This window comes from Pongo pygmaeus, chromosome 2 (genome assembly GCF_028885625.2).
Source record: "Pongo pygmaeus isolate AG05252 chromosome 2, NHGRI_mPonPyg2-v2.0_pri, whole genome shotgun sequence".
Lineage (NCBI taxonomy): Eukaryota > Metazoa > Chordata > Mammalia > Primates > Hominidae > Pongo > Pongo pygmaeus.
The window spans coordinates 100,315,904-100,332,397 of NC_085930.1; the positions used below are offsets into that span (position 1 = coordinate 100,315,904).

A 16,494-nucleotide genomic window follows, 5' to 3' on the forward strand; every position below is an offset into this window, starting at 1 on the left:
ATGCCCCTTATAAAACCATCCAATCTCGTGAGAACTCACTGACTATCATGAGGATAGCATGGAGGTAACCACCCCCATGATTCAATTACCTCCCACTGGGTCTCTCCCACGATACCTGGGGATTATGGGAACTACAGTTCAGGATGAGATTTAGGTAAGGACACAGCCAAACCATATCAATCTTCTAAGCCCCACTTAAGAAGCCTGATTTAGGAACTGGCATTCAAGTTCTGAAGACTTAAATCACTGAGGCTATGTGAAGGGCTGATTCAATCTGACGACCAGACTCAAGGAGTGCCCCAAACCTCACACATCTGGCCTGATCTGGGCTGTGCTGACTCAGGCCTGGCTCTCACCTTTGGGGGCCTTTGTCCTCATTCCTTTTCTTTGCTGCCGGGTCTTGTATTTTCAGCTGCATGTATCTCCTCCTGCCCCAGCCTAAGGAGATAAAGTGCCTGGGAGGATGGTCAGCACTCAGGAAACCACAACCAGCTCCCCAGCCTCTGACATCACAGTCGTCCGGGATCACGTGCTGGGCACAGTCACGGTGCAGGAGGGAGTTGAAGATCCCATCCAGCTTTGAGGGAGGCCGAGGAAGGGGCAGGTGCATGGTGAGCTCATGGGCACGGTGGCTCACGCCCGTAATCACAGCACTTTGGGAGGTCGAGGTGGGAGGATTGCTTGAGCTCAGGAATTTGAGACCAGTCTGGGTAACATGGTGAAACCCCAACTCTACCAAAAATACAAAATTAGCCAGGCAGGGTGGTACATGCCTGTGGTCCTAGCTACTCGGGAGGCTGAGGGTGGGAGGATTGCTTGACAAGCCCAGGAGGTCGAGGCTGCAGTGAGCTGTGATGGCACCACTGCACCCCAGCCTGGGTGACAGGTCAAGACCCTGTCTCTAAATAAAGTAATAATAAATGGGGGAATGTGGCTGTGACGTCGGAATGGTTGAATTTAGGGCCGTCCGGAGATCCTAAAAATACCAAGGAGCTGTCTAGCTGTAACCTCCACGTCTCTGAGCCTCTCCAAAATGGTCACCCAGTACCTCTTTATTGAAATATTTCCCTAGGGAGTAGTGACACGAAGTGAGAAAGCCGGCTCTCCCTTCCACTGGGGTCCTCCCCTCCTGGGGTCTGCGGCCTCAGCGCCCGCGAGCCTTCTGGCCGCCAGAGGGCGCTGTAGCCCAGCTGGGGCCGCGTGCTTTCCGCACCGTTCTTCCCTGGCTACCAATCCTCCGCCCGTGGTCCTCGCGCAGGCGGGGCGCAGGTTGCGGAGGGGTTGCTCGGGCCTCTGCGGGCCACGACTGGGCCATACAGGCAGGTGACTTCGCCTTCCGGGGTGTGGTCTGTTCAGAGTAGCATTTTCTGGCTTCACCAGGATGACTGGGCAAAATGCAGATTCCCCAACTGGCTCTGGATCTTGGCGCAGGTGGGACCGCAGGGGCAGCTTTCAAAGTGCTGATGCCCAGCCCTCCACAGATCACCGAGTAAGTAGACCAGGGCAGCCTGGCATCGGCTTCCAGTGACAGCCAGGGCTGAGACTCGCTGGTTAGAACTTGACATGGGACCAACACACGCTGAATTTGGGAGCCACTGCCTTAAAGGGACTTGGGGTCTGGGCAGTCATTCATTCATTCATTCATTCATTCATCCATTCATTCATCCATCCATCCTTCATCTCTGCAGCCCTTCCCTGTGCCTGAGACCTTGGGTGCCCTCATGAGCTGGCCCGTGGAACCACAGGGTAGAATCTGGCTGCATCTTTGATTCTCTCAATGGCTCTTTTTGCCGATCACTTGGCCCTACACCACTTTCCACGCCAGGAGAGTATTTAACCAGTTCCCCGGCTGCTGGGCCTTCTGCTTGCTTCCAGTTTTTCCATTAATCCATGCAGTGGTGGGCTTCCTGGCAAGCCTCCTGGGGCCCTTGGGTGAAGTTCCCAGGTAGCTCTGCCTGAAAGGCACCACTGGGTCATGAGGTGGGTGCATTTAACTGCCCACCTGCAGTTCAGTTAGAGGGCTTGCACTCGAAGTGCAGTGTGCAGTGGACAGGCCTGCTCTCCTGAGCAGGCTTCATCCCACTGGGGCACAGGGTCACAGTGGCTGCTGTTTCCTATGCACCTAGTGCATGCTGAGCTCATGCCCTGCACTTACAGACATCATCACAGTCCACGGCAGCCATCATGGTAATCCCCATTTTACAGTAGAGGAATTTAGGGCGCTGGGAGGTTAAGTCATTTACTGAGGTCACACAACCAGGGATATGCACAGTTCGAACCCAGGACTGTCTAGTAGCCAAGCCCGTGCTCCTGCCTCCAGGCCCTACTGCACCCATGCTGCTCGGCCCAGCACTGATGGGGCACCCAGCTCTGTTTGGCCCTTGCAGGGCAGGGGGCAGGCTGGCTGCTGCTCAAATACCTACTTGGCAGGTGGGAGGCAGAGGGCAGTCTGCCTGCTTCAGGGTCCCCAGGTCCCAGTGAAAGTGTGGTTCAGGGCCCAGCCTTAAGAGGCATTTCCTGAGGCTGCTGGGTCAGGCCTGGCACCCATCCAATGGCTGAGAATGGGCCTGGAATGGTGTAGCCTCCCAGGCGGTTTGGCAGCGTCCCCAGCAGCTGCTTCCTGTCCTGGGCTGCTTGAGGTGGACCTCACGGGCCCAGCCCCTGTCCTTTCCTGGGCTCTGCCTGGCACCGAGTAGTGGACCAATAGTCCTACAAGGGCCCGCCAGAGTCAGTTCCATGAGGCAGCAGGATTAATGGTCTGGTTTTATAGATGAGGAAACTGAGGCCCATAAAGGAACTCATCGAGTGCATGGTATGTAAGTAGCAGAGTGGAATTCAAACCCCAGGCTTCTGATTCCAGGCACCATGTTCTTCCCACCACCCTCCACTGCCTCTGGCTGATAAACAACCTGTTCCCTGGTTCCACACAGGAGGAAATGGCTCGAGTTGCAAGGCTCCGCTTTGGTGCTTCAGGAGGACGCTGGGAGGCTCTGAGATCAGACACCAACCACGTTTTTGTTCTAACCTCCCTCTGAATGGCTCCATGGGGGTTCTTGGGAAATGTGTGTGTTGTGGCAGAGGCAGGGAACAAGGGGTCTCCAGGCACCTCCTCTGGGCTCCTACAGCCCCAGTGTCCCAGAACAGAGCCTATGCCATGCTGCCAGTTCCTCCACCTGTGAGCCCACAGGACAAGCACTTCTGAGGTTTTCCCTGCTGTCCTGGACACCCAGGCTGGCCCAAGGCAGAGCAGGAATTCAAGAGGAAGTTTCCTTGAGAAGATAGGAGGTGGGGAGGAGAAGGGGACATTTGGTCTCTTTGGGGAGAGTTTGGCCCCCATCCCTGCAGCCCCCTCCCTGGGCCAGCACCAGCCCCATACCATCCCACCCTCTCCGGTTGTGGAAACTTGTACCTCAGCCCAGAAAAATGAACTTGCTGGAAGTCAGCTGCTTGGCTGCCCAGGCCAGCCAATCCGGTGCTAGGAGTGCCTCGCCCCCCTCTAGGGACAGAGGGCCAGGGCTGGACCAGAGGGGCTGAAGAGCAGGCTCTGCCTGAGACCGGTGCCCCAGACAGCAGGGCGGGAACAGAAAGAGGGAGAGGTAGCAAGGGAAGTGGAAACAATGAAAAGCCAGGAGAAGGGGAGACATGGAAACGGTGGGGAGGAGGGCAGAGCAGACGCACTGTCTCCAGCTGCGCACTCTTGGGGGGATGCCGGCGCCTCCTGGTCTCTGGAGCCATTCCTCACCTGCACAACAGGCACACTGGAGCACGTCTGTCAACCTTGGCCCAGTCACTCAGCATTTTTCCACCTTTCTCTCCCACCCTGCCTGTCTCTCCTTCCCCAGGTAGGCGAAAGCTGCTATGATATAGATTCTAGAACTTAGACAGACTCCTCTGCGGCAAAGGCAGGGATAAATGGTAATGAGATGACGAGTTACAGCTATGGTCTCCCTGCCTTGTCCCCATTTTAGAGGAAACTGAGCCTTTTTCTCCTTCTTCTTCTTCTTGTTTTTTTTTTTTTTTAAAGAGACAGGGTCTCGCTATGTTGTCCAGGTTGGTCTCAAACTCCTGGGCTCAGGCAGTCCTCCCACCTCAGCCTCCCAAAGGGCTAGGATTATAAGTGTGAGCCACCACACCCACCCAATACTGAGGCTTAAAATGATCAAGTGACGTGCCCACATCCTTTGGCTACTCTGTGATTTAAATCCAGATATGCCTGAAGCCTGAGCTGTATCTTCTTCCTCTGCCCTGTCCTCCTCCCTCGTCGGGGGCCAGCCTCAAAGCCTCTGCTCATGCCTTCTACTTCTCTGCCGTTCCAGAGACAGCTACAGCTGGTCCCATCACCCCACAGAGACATCTGGGGCTCCCTGTCGCCACCCAGAAAAGCTGTCTGCCTTAGGCCCAGGGTCCTGGGGCCAGAGGAAACCCATAAATACAAACACATTTGCATGAAGGCCCAGCAGTTAGCTTCCGGCCAGTGCTGCCAAAAGTGGGAGTGGCCGCCACCAGCTTCCTGGGACAAACGTGTCCTGACAACCAGGTTGGTACCATTTGGTGTTTATTTAGACACACAAATAAAAGAACCTGCTGGTTCAAACAGCTTGTGCTCCTTTTTTTTTTTTTTTTTTGTCATATATATATTTTTTTGAAAAAGATCAACATATCACCAGTCCCCCATGGTTTTTCTCTACTGAGCAATATATACAGCCTATTATATATATATATGTCTATATATATAATATATATTTTCAATAGATAACTACATTCAAGTAATGAAACACAGGATTTACAATTTCCCTCCGAGGGCAGAGGAAAAGCAGATTCACACACAGTTCACAGAGGAAGTACCATGAGAGCCCGGCCAGACGGGAGCCACGGACTCTCTGGGGGCAGGGGCGGGGCCAGCAGCAGAAGTCACCACAGTCCCACTGGTGCTTATCGTGGGGAGCGGGCAGGTGTGGGTGGAGGGCGGGGCTGGCCTGATCTGTCCAGGAACCTCAATCTTCCAGGAGGTGCTCGAATTTGGGGTTCACAAAGGAGAAGCCGGCGAATGCAGACTGGTCCATGGAGTCGATGAGGTTCTTGTCGCTGTAGGAGAGGCGCGCCTTCTCGTTCAGGAACTCCTGGTCGAAGTTGCTGTAGTCTCTGGGGGACTTCTACAAGCAGAGGGCAGGGGTGAGCGAACAGGACCTATGGAATGGCCCTCCAGACACCCCAGGCTGGAGTCCCTGCAGGGCTGGGCCAGGCCAGAGCTGTCCTCACCCAGAACAGAAGACGGAGCCTCCCCTAGCAGCCTGAAAGGGGCCCCACGGGAAGGAGGCTGCCGTTTCCCCAAGAGGATGAAGAAAGTGACCAGGGAGCTCTGGGCCTGGGTTAGGAGAGGTGGTAGCCTCCTGCTCAGGGGCCACCAAATCACAGCCCAGGGAGGCTCACTCACCACCTGTTTTTGTGGGGACCACAAGCTAAGAATGGCTTTCACATTTTTAAATGGTTGGAAAAAAAAATCAAAAGAAAAATATTTCATGACATGAAAATTAGGTGAAATTCAAATTTCACTTTCCATAAATAAAGCTTTTGTAATACACAACCATGCCCATTTGTTGACGTACTGTCTATGCCTGCTTTGAGACCATCAAGCCCGAAAAGCCTAAAATATATACTATCAGGCTGTTTACAGGAGAAATTTGCTGATTCTCTGCTCCTGAGGATATGATGGGATGGTAATACAGAGAGACCGCAAGCTGGTGGCCCTTCAGCCAAACTGAACTGGCAAGTACAATCATTTCGGCTTGTACTGGGTTTTAATGGAATTTGAACCTATATTTTATTTATTTATTTATTTTTATTTATTTATTTAGAGATGGAGTCTCACTCTCTTGCCCAGGCTGGAGTGCAGTGGCACGACCTCAGCTCACTGCAACCTCCGCCTCCCGGGCTCAAGAGATTCTCCTGCCTCAGCCTCCTGAGTAGCTGGGATTACAGGCGCGCCACTGTACCCGGCTAATTTTTTTTGTATTTTTTGTAGTAGAGACGGAGTTTCACCATGTTGGCCAGGCTGGTCTCGAACTCCTGACCTCAGGTGATCTGCCTGCTTCAGCCTCCCAAAGTGCTGGTGTGAGCCACTATGCCCGGCCTGAACCTATATTTTAAAATTGAGCAATGCAACCTAAAAATCCAGATTTCCAGCTTCTTTTGAAAACTGGCAGATTAAAGCAGCCCTGGACCCACTTCCTGTCCACTGTTGGTGCTAAGAGCCCCCTGGACAGCCCCTGCCCCACTGACAAGGGGTACATCACACCTGCTTTGTGTTTCTTAGTGCAGAGAAGGAAATCTATCAAAAGTGAGACTGAAAGCAGGCTGTGTGATTTTCTTGCAGCTGGCCTAGCCTGTCAGTTACATGCTCAGCCAGGACACATCTGAGTTTGAGGTCCCTGGTGTAGGGGAAGTGCTCTGTAGCCTCAAAGCACAAATGTGGGGTGCATTACACAGGCTGCCCAGTGGGAACTGTGTGCCCTGGTGGAGGAGGGGAATCAAAGGAGAGAAGGGGAGTGGGAAGGAAGAACTGTGGTCACAGAGGGGCCACACAGCCCCCACTTTCTTAGTGGCCCCACCTGCCTCTGCTCTCAGGCTGGTTCCTTGGTGGCCCTGTAGATTGTGGGCCTGTGAGTGAACCAGCCCTTCTTCCACCTGGAATGCCTCCCAGCTGTCCCTTGTCTCACTTCTTCCAAGGGAGCCTCTCAGACCTCCCAGCCCTGCTCTAGTCTCACTTCTTCCAAGGGGGCCTCTCAGACCCACCCTCTTCTCTGCCACCTGGGCTCCTGCTGACAGACCCACTCAATAGCAACGGATCATGTGTCCTGGGGCATCTCTTATACTGTCATCTCGTATCACAAATTGTCATCAGTGTGCAAGTTTCTTATCTCTCCAACTAGCTGAGAGCTCCTCCGGTTCTGGGACTGCGTCTCCCACTTTGCTGTGCAGCCCAGCACTGTGCTCTGCATTCAACAGGGACTCAGGATTCCCCATATGTATTGGAAAATGGATTGAATGGAGTGATAAAGTGAGGTCTTAACTCTATTTCCCAAAACAGGGTCCTCTGCACACAGTGGGATCCACAGTCCCCAGTGTGTGCTGAATGACTGAGTCAGGAGGGAGAGGATGAGAATATAAGGGCGGCGGCTGTGACTGAACATGCTGTGGAGATCGGGGCAGTAGACTTGCTGGAAGAAGGGAGAGGTGGAAAGCGTGTGAATGATGCAGGGGAGGAGGAGCTCAGCCCAAAGGCAGCGCAGGGCAGGATCACATACCACTTTGGGCCTGAAGGGTGGCTCCAACCTCCGCTTTTCCAGCAGAGTCCAGTTTATGGTCTTGAAGAAGGGGTGGATTTTGATGTTTCCGGTCACTCCCAGCCTCTTGGTTGGTTCCCTTTCAAAGAGCTGCAACCCAGCAGGGACCCTGGTTAGCACCCAAGGGCCATGGGAAATTGGAGCTTCAGCAAATCCCCAGCAGGCCCAGGGATGCAAAGCCAGGCTTGGCCCAGCCCCAGTCAGCCTGGGGAACGGTGGGGCTGAGGGAGGCCACTCTGGCCTGCAGTGCTCCCAGTTCCCCCGGAGATGACAGGCTCTGGGATGGACATCCGCGACTCTGCTGGTGGGACTTTTTATTGAGTATTTACTATCTGCCTGGCCCACAGCTGAGCATCATGTTTCTATTTTCTTCCCAACAACTCTGTGAGTCAAGTCTGCTCATAGCCCCATTTTACAGATAAGGAGACAAACTCTGAGAGGTTAAGTGACCAGCTAGTCCCAGGCAGAGCCAGTGTTTGGCCTCGGGTCTGTCTGTCTCCTGACCCTGGGCCCTTAGTCACCATGTCAGGCTGATTCTATGCACAGGACTCAGACAGGAGTTCCTGGGAACATGGTAAGAGAGCAATAACCCGTATGTTAGGACTGCAGCAGCACTGAGGCTGCCATTCCAGAGACAGGAAGCTCCTCACCCGAAGCCCAGTGTCTGCCAGCCCCTGCCCTAGCCCAGCCCAGCCCAGCCCAGCCCAGCCCAGCCCAGGGCCTCCACCTTCTCCAGGATGTCCTTGGACTCCTTGGTGATCCAGCGGGGATAATGTGGCGTGTCCACACGGATGGACTCGAAGAGTTCATCCTCATCATCACCATGGAAGGGGGACTGGCCAATGAGCATCTCGTATAGAAGGACCCCGAAAGACCACCAGTCCACAGAGAATGTGTACTTCAGGCCCTGTAGGATCTGGTGCGGGGAGCAGCAGGTCAGCAGGAGCTGAGGTGCTGAGGCTGAGAGAGGCCCCTGGGCATGAACCCTAGCCAGGCCACCTCAGCCTATGGGCTTTGGCTTGGACATTACTGCCCTTGAGAAGCCTTCCCTGGCCCACTGTGGTGAGGCAAGGTGCCTGACTGAGCGGGGGGCTGGAAGGGTATCGGCTCACCTCAGGGGCGATATAGTCAGGGGTGCCGCAGAAGGTGCTGGCCCGGTTCTCCCCGAATATGTTCTCTTTGCACATCCCAAAGTCGGCAATCTTGATGTGGCCATCCCGGTCCAGCAGCACATTGTCCAGTTTGAGGTCCCTAAGGACAGGGGACAGGTAAGAGTCAGCAGGGGACATTTCTTCTCCTTCCAACCCCGCCCCCCATGTCCTAATTTTCAGCCGTATTAGTCCAGGACTGTCCCCAAGGGTACAAGGGAATGAGAAACAGAAAAGGAAGCAGAAGGAGAAAGAGATCCTAAAAACAGGTGCTTCTTGCAAGTCCCCTACTGTGTGCTAAACGCTGGGCATACACTGCCCTACTTCCTGAAGCCCAAATGGGGCTCAAACAGGTGATGTCACTTGCCCAGGGTCCCCTAGCAGTCAGCAGCAGAAGTGACCCCCAGGTTCAGGTTTGTCTACTTCCCAAAGGTGGAGACCATGTCTATATTTAGTAATTAGTCATTTGAGTAGATACTTAATGCATATGGGAACTAGAAATGGCAAACAGTACAAAGTCTGCCTTCCACTGAGCTCAATCATGAGGCTCTCCTTAGAGCAATTCTAGGCGTGGACAAGCATATGGCAGCATGCAGCTCACTCCCACCTTTTTTTTTTTTTTGAGACACAGTCTCATTCTGTCACACAGGCTGGAGTGTGGTGGCATGATCTCAGCTCACTGCAACCTCCGCCTCCTGGGTTCAAGCAATTCTCCTGCCTCAGCCTCCTGAGTAGCTGAGATTACAGGCATCCACCACCATGCCCAGCTAACTTTTGTATTTTTTAGTAGAGACAGGGTTTCACCATGTTGGTCAGGCTGGTCTCGAACTCCTGACCTCAGGTGATCTGCCCACCTTGGCCTCCCAAAGTGCTGGGATTACAGGCGTGAGCCATCGCGCTCAGCCTCCCTCCCACGTTTTAAAGCCTGAATGCTAATATTCGATATACACTCTCCCACAGGTTGTTTTTCCACCTAACAACATATCTTGGCATTATCCCACATCAGTACACACAGCCTGACCTCAGCCGTTTTGGTGGGTGTACAGTTACCACCATAGGATGGAATCATAACTTATTAGATGAGACTTTATGGAACCAGTCCCTTCTGGCAGAAGCTTAGATGACTCGATGGGGCTTTAGAGCGAGACTGACAGCTCCAAGGATGGCTGGGGCGATGGTGTCAAATACGGGCAGTGAGTTCCTAGTTCCTGGGGCTGAGCCAGCCTCAAATGGTGGCCACAGGAGTGCTAACACCAGGGTGGGGGGCATAGGCAAATACCCAGCTAAAGACTGATTTCCAGCAGAGAAGGAACTGGAGTTGGGGGGATCCTGCTTGGAGCATTTCAGAAGATATGATGGGGCTGCAGCCTCCCCTCCCAAGAGCGCCCGCTGCCCCGCACCTGTAAATGATGCCCTTGCTGTGTAGAAACTGCAGTCCACACATTATCTCAGCGGCATAAAACCTGGGCAAGAGAGAGGGAAAAAGTGTTCCGGGATCTCTGCCGAGCAGCCTCTGCTTCTCCTTGGGCCCTCAACCCCACTTCCAGGAGCAAGAAATGCTGCAAATAACTCCATGGACAACCTGAGCATGATCAAGTACATCTTGTATCAGGCAAGTGGGGGCTGGCAGACCAGGCAGAAAGTTCTGAAGGGAAAGCCCTCAGTGAGCCAGTTCTCTAAGAGTATGCATTTACATGCATGTACTTATGTGTTTGCATGCATGCACACACACACACACGGTTAGTTTGGGGTAAGGGGCATGTGAATGGGGAAAAGCAGGTCTGGGGGCCACGTACCAGGGTCCTGTGTCCTGTGTCATGCAGGACCACCATTTGCAAGGCTGCCCTGGCTGTGGCCCACGGAGGGGCCAGGACACAGAGTATTTGCGCTGAGCCCCCTGCTGCAGCTCACTTGCTACCCATGGCTTCCTGTGTGGTGCGGACCCAGGCTACCCCCACATCTCCCCAGCTGCTGCTGTAGCCCAGGCTGGCTTTTCTAGGGAGAGGGAAGAAGGCATGGAGGGCAGACTGGCAGTGGGCTCTGAGCCAGTGGCCCTTCCCCACCATGGCCCTTACGTACGTGGCACGGTAGAGTTCAAAGCGGCCTTTGTCCTGGATGTGGTACATCAGGTCCCCCCCGTTGAGGAACTCCATCACAAAGAACAGGTGGTCCTGGGGTGGGGAGGGTGGTGAGCAGGGATGAGGAATAGGCAGGAGGCTCCCTCACTGAGGGCCACTGGGGCCAAGCCCCAACAGGAAACAGCAGGGACAGGCCCTGGCTGAGGTGGACAACTCTGCCCTGGGAGGCATGATGGGGGAAAGCATGGCCCTGCCTTAAGTGGCCTGAGGGGGAGACACAGCCCTGACTGAGCGGGGCTGAGGGGCTGTGGGACATGGCTGTGGCATGGGGCAGTGACGGCGGGAGGCCCAGGCACCTTGGTCTGGAAGGTGCAGATGAGGTGGGTGAGAAAGGGATTCTCCGCGGCGAGTGTCAGCACCCGCTTCTCAACCATGGTGCATTCCACATCGTCGTCGATCAGGACCACATCCTTCTTGAGGGCCTTGATGGCAAAGTACTCTCCTCTGCCCTTCAGCTCTCCAAGCAGCACCTGATGGGGAGACACGGGTGCTGAGCAGGTGAGGACGGGGCAGGGGCCACAGCCCGATTCACAGACTCCCGCCTCAGCCACCTAAGCAGGAAGAAGCCAGGGTGGGGTGGGAAGCAGGTGCCCGGCTCACAGCCCTCACCTTCCCGAAGCTGCCTTTGCCCAGGACCTTGTGGAAGATGAAGTTGTTGAGGTTGCACTTGCTGCTGCCCTCCCAGATCTTGCCGTAGGTCCCACTGTTGTCTGCCCGAGAGATGGCACCTCCTCAGATCGGGGTCTCAGTCTACACAACCCCCCTCCCCCGGGGCCTGGGGTAGGCTGGGGGAAGAGGCCTCAGAGAGGAAGGGGCTCGCTCCCCAGGGCCGGTGGTTCCTTTCATGTCTCACTTGACAATGGAAGGGAGGACAGTCCCCTTTCTTTGGCCTCAGGGGGAATAAAAACTGTAATAGGGACAATGGACCCAGCTTCACCTTGCGTGTCCTCCCCGGCAACTCCGGTCTTCTTCTCGAAACCCTGATATATCCCAACAGGCTCTGAGGAGGCCGAGTCTGATCTCCGGGAGGCTCTCTGGGGAGGGAGCAGAGGTGGGGGGCCAGATGGTCAGACCATTATCAGAACTCCCAGCCCAGAAGGAAGACCCCCAAGTATAACTCCACCCTTAACACCAAGAGGAGACAACAGGGGCACAGCCCAGGCCCCCTACTTGGGCTGCGTGTACACACACACACACTCTTCCAGGAGCCCAGAGAAGCCTCGGTGGTCTGAAGGCTCTGATTACAAACAGAAGTTTTGTAAACGGAACCCTACCTTCCCAACCACTCACTCAATAGATTTTATTTGACTATTTAGCTTCATTTCTGATTGATCCTAAAATTTTACCTTTAGGTTTTGTGGCATCCCTCAAGCCCCACCCACATACAAACGTCCACACCCAAAGTCTTAGTTCAAAGTGTTCCAACACCAAATCCTGTGGCCCCCAGGTTCACCCTCAAGTAAAGAACTGCCTGAATAATGAATTTCTCATGAAAAAAAGCCCCCCTCCCTCTGCTGCCTAAATTCTTGAGTTGGATCTTCCCAAAGTAGAGTCCTGGGTCTAAATATATCCTGGCTGTCTGTGGCTTCCCAGCAGTGGCTGTAAGCCTTGACTGTCCCTGACCCCATTGCCCTGTGTCCAGGGTCCCCACGGCACCTGCCCACCTGGGTGACTTGGTTCAAGGCCTCAGCCAGGAGCTTCTGGTTGATGCCGCAGAGGTTGGCCACCTTCTCCCGGCATTTATGGTGCACATTCATGCCACAGTCTGGGGTGAGGGAGAAGCAGGGCTGTCAGTCTCAGAGCTCAGCCAAGGGCAGGGGGCAGTGTAGGAGACAGGCAGGAGAGCAAGAGAAAGGAGGGCTTTAGTGGGGTCTGCCAGGTTCCAGTTTCTAGGAAAACATTGATCTGAAGCCATCATAAATACTTCAATCTCTCTCTCTCTCTTTTTTTTTTTTTTTTTTTTTTTTTTTGAGATGGAGTTTCCTTCTTGTTGCCCAGGCTGGAGTGCAATGGTGCAATCTAGGCTCACCGCAACCTCTGCCTCCTGGGTTCAAGTGATTCTCCTGCCTCAGCCTCCTGAGTAGCTGGGATTACAGGCATGCGCCATCATATCCGGCTAATTTTGTATTTTTAGTAGAGATGGGGTTTCTCCATGTTAGCCAGGCTGGTCTCGAACTCCCGACCTCAGGTGATCCACCCGCCTCGGCCTCCCAAAGTGCTGGGATTACAGGTGTGAGCCACCACGCCTGGCCAAGCACTTCAATCTTTCATGATTTTTGTTGTTGTTGTTGTTGTTTTTGAGACGGAGTCTTGCTCTGTCACCCAGGCTGGAGTACAGTGGCACGATTTTGGCTCACTGCAAGCTCTGCCTCCTGGGTTCACGCCATTCTCCTGCCTCAGCCTCCCGAGCAGCTGGGACTACAGGCGCCCGCCACCAGGCCCGGCTAATTTTTTTGTATTTTTTTAGTAGAGACGGGGTTTCACCTTGTTAGCCAGGATGGTCTCGATCTCCTGACCTCATGATCCGCCCGCCTCGGCCTCCCAAAGTGCTGGGATTACAGGCGTGAGCCACTGCGCCCCGCCAATCTTTCATGATTTAAAGAAAAAGGAAAAAGCAGAAGACATGGGACCTAATTCGAAACCCTTTAAAGAACATCTCGGTCAACTTAAGCCGCTTTCCCTTCAGGGTCTTCTGTCTCATCTCTAAGTGATGAGATGAGTCTACATCTCTAAGTGATGAAGCAGTCTACACCAGGCCTGGCTTCAGCACCCTCTGCCCACTGGCCCCTCACAGGGACTCTCTAGGTCCTGCTTTTCTCCTCCAAATGGCTCAGAGGGGTGGAGCCGCCCACCTGTGGTCACACAGCAGGTGAGTGGCAGAGCCAGTCAGGCCAGTGGGGAGGGTCCACCAAGGCCTCGCCCTCATCAGGTCCCTGAATGAGGTGCCCGTCTCCAGGTGAGGAGGCGAGGGTGGCGTGAGGTGGCTGGAATTCACAGCAGCACCAGCTGGGAGTGCCCCTCCTACAGCCCAGGGGTGGGGTGGCACGCACCTTCACACTTTAATCCCTGCTTCACCAGTCCCCAGAGCAGGCTGCCGCAGTGGTCACAGAAGGTGGGGCTCATGTAGTTGTGAACCTTGAAGCGGTGCGGCATGTCGATGTTGAAGCGTTCTTTCTGGAACTGGAGGTGGGGGTATCACAGGCTGAGGGGCACGTGCCAGCTCCAGCCCCTTCTTCAACCCCTAGCTCTCCCCCAACCCCAGACACAACAACATCCCAAGAGAGCTCCACTGGGAGAGGCAAGGAAAGATTAAGAAAAACGGGGAGGGAGGGTAAGCTCCCCAGGGAGGGTGGGGAGAGGGCGCAAATCCCTCCCATCTGGGCAAGCCCCCCAGATCCCCAGCCCTTCCCAGGACCCAGGCTCACTATAGTGTCCCGGCTGTTGGCCGCGGTGCCAGTGCATCTGCCGATGATCTTGTCGATGCATTTCTTGTGGATGGCAGCGTTACATTCTTGAAGAGGCACAGGCCCAGGAGGGGGAAGGGAAAGCACCGGGAGGGGCAGAGTCTATGAGCTGGTGCCTGCTGACCAGTCCAGCCCTCTACACAAAGCCAGCGTTCTCCTGACCGCCCACACCCTCACCCCGCAGAGGCCCAGCGCTTGAGTCGTCCTCCCACCAGCCCTCGAAGGAGGAGCCTGGAGAGGACGGGGCGGAGAGGACAGGCCAATCTGCAGGGGCTTAGAAAGAAGGAGTCCTAGTGGGCAGAGAGGTGGGCAGAAGTTAGGGGGCACGGGGCATCGCAATACGAGAAGCGGGGGCAGTTCTTCCAAGCCCTGGGATAGCAAACAGCTCCTAAGTGCCCTCTCTTACACATGCACACAGACACACCTCAAAACAGACACCTGTACATACACACAAAGCATGTGTAATAATGATAACAGACTTCTTACACAGAACGGATACCAGTGGAAGGCACTTAAAATACAGCTTTACATATCTTATTCCATTTGATCTTCACAATGACCTTATTATACATTATAGTTATATCTAATTTATAGATGAGGGCCAGGCACGATGGCTCACGCCTATAATCCCAGCACTTTGGGAGGCTGAGGTGGGTGAGTCATTTGAGGTCAGGAGTTTGAGACCAGCCTGGACAACATGACAAAGCCATTTCTACTAAAAATACAAAAATTAACCAGGCATGGTGGTGCACGCCTGTAATCCCAGCTACTCGGGAGGCTAAGTCAAGACAATCGCTTGAACCTTGGAGAGGGAGGTTACAGTGAGCTGAGATCGCACAACTGCACTCTAGCTTGGGCAACGGAATGAGACTCAGTCTCAAAAAAAATTATAGATAAGGAAACTGAGGCACAGAGAGGTTAAGTAACTTTGCCTAAGGCCCTATAGCTAGGAAGTGGTAGAGCTGGGATTCAAACCCAAGCAGTCTGGCTCCAGCCTGCGGCGCCTCGTGCATGCACCCTCAGGGACAGAGTGTGCTCACACCTGTGTACTCAGAGACACCCACATCTACACAGAAGCACATGCAGCCACTGTGTGCTAGTAAAGGACCTATCACTGCCTCTCCGGGGAAAAGAGGCCTGGTGCATGGCCTGGGCTGGTTTCTGCGTGAATACTCTACTGTGCCCAATTGCCATCCACCAACTGCCCGTCACTGAATGCGGAGCTGGGAAGAGATGCGCAGAACTGGTTTTCCAGAGCAGCAGCAAGCCAGCCCCAGCACTCACTGAACTCAGCTGCTTTATCTACACTGGGAAAACTCACGTGCATACACTCTCTGAGTGCACACAGGCACTGGCATACACACAGGCACTGGCACATGTGAGCACACATGGGTACATACGTACAAACTGGCCTGTGGAGACACTTACGCCTGCATTTGTAGCCTTGCTTGTTGAGGCCCCTGAAAGGCAAAACCCATGCAAAGTGAGTGAGCGGGGACCGGGATCGGCCCCCACTACCCTGCACCACCACCAGCGGGCATGGCCAGTTCTCACCAGACAAAGTCTTTGCACACAGAACAGAAGGTGGGTTGCCCAAAGAAGGTGGCAATAAACTCATGGTTCTTGATGTAGTGGATTTTGGCCTGTTTGATGGCTCCGCGGCGGTTCATCGTTGGGAACTTGGCCTCGTCCTCACTGCGCATAGACTGTTTGCAATCTGGTGACCATGGAGTAGGGAAGTCAGCCCTGATATCTGGGAGGAGTGGCACCCCTACAGTCCCTCCCAGGCGGTCCTGGACAGCTCTGCCGAAGAGAGCAGCTTCCCTACACCTCAGTGCTGGCTCTGCCTCTGAACCCAGCAAGGGAGCCCTCCACCCCCAGGGAGTTCTTACCCACGTCCTCCAGGAAATACTGAACAGACATCAACACCTTGGCCTGAGGCTGCAGGTCCAGCTGTTGGGGGCCAGAGGCCAGGGGAGAACAAGGTCATTAAGGGTGGCTTGGGCCAGGCCAAACTCAGAACCCACCCCCATGGCTGGTCCCCCAAGGCCAAGACAGCACCCCCAAGGCCTAGCCAGACAATTGTCTGCCCAGTGTGGGCAGGGCCCTGCCTGAGCCCCACCCCTGAGCCCCACCCCCACCCTGTACCCAGGGGTATTATTACATTTAGGGAAGTGAAAGGGTCCAGCCCACACCCAGCCCAGACACATAGCTGGGGAACAGAGCAGGAAGGGAAATTCCCCACCCCTACCCGCTGCAGCCCCCTTAGCAAGGATCTTAGAATGGAGGCCCCTACCCGTGTGCACATGCAGAGAGAGACAGACACACTCATCCTCATGCACACACGCTGCTCCTCCCTCTGTGCCAAGGGCTCCTCACGTAGACTGGACAGTCTCGAGGG

The 16,494-nt window shown here is 54.6% G+C and overlaps 1 protein-coding gene across 5 annotated transcripts in view; it reads right to left on the bottom strand.

Moving 5' to 3' along the window:
* Window positions 1–4,538: 4,538 nt before the first annotated feature.
* The window catches only part of PRKCD (protein kinase C delta), a 31,517-nt gene continuing 19,561 nt past the window's right edge, over window positions 4,539–16,494 (bottom strand). For 4 of the 5 annotated variants that reach the window (XM_054483873.2, XM_054483872.2, XM_063661058.1 and 1 more), the window contains 15 exons: window positions 15,986–16,046; window positions 15,648–15,810; window positions 15,522–15,553; window positions 14,055–14,140; window positions 13,680–13,809; window positions 12,294–12,394; window positions 11,567–11,663; window positions 11,239–11,339; window positions 10,926–11,099; window positions 10,571–10,662; window positions 9,892–9,954; window positions 8,456–8,594; window positions 8,071–8,259; window positions 7,305–7,433; window positions 4,539–5,153 (listed from right to left, as the gene is read on the bottom strand). In XM_054483873.2, the coding sequence (XP_054339848.1) occupies window positions 4,995–5,153; window positions 7,305–7,433; window positions 8,071–8,259; window positions 8,456–8,594; window positions 9,892–9,954; window positions 10,571–10,662; window positions 10,926–11,099; window positions 11,239–11,339; window positions 11,567–11,663; window positions 12,294–12,394; window positions 13,680–13,809; window positions 14,055–14,140; window positions 15,522–15,553; window positions 15,648–15,810; window positions 15,986–16,046 (1,716 nt within the window). In that variant the 3' untranslated portion in view covers window positions 4,539–4,994. The remainder of the gene's footprint in view (window positions 5,154–7,304; window positions 7,434–8,070; window positions 8,260–8,455; window positions 8,595–9,891; window positions 9,955–10,570; window positions 10,663–10,925; window positions 11,100–11,238; window positions 11,340–11,566; window positions 11,664–12,293; window positions 12,395–13,679; window positions 13,810–14,054; window positions 14,141–15,521; window positions 15,554–15,647; window positions 15,811–15,985; window positions 16,047–16,494) is intronic. The other variant, XM_063661059.1, reaches the window with a different exon arrangement.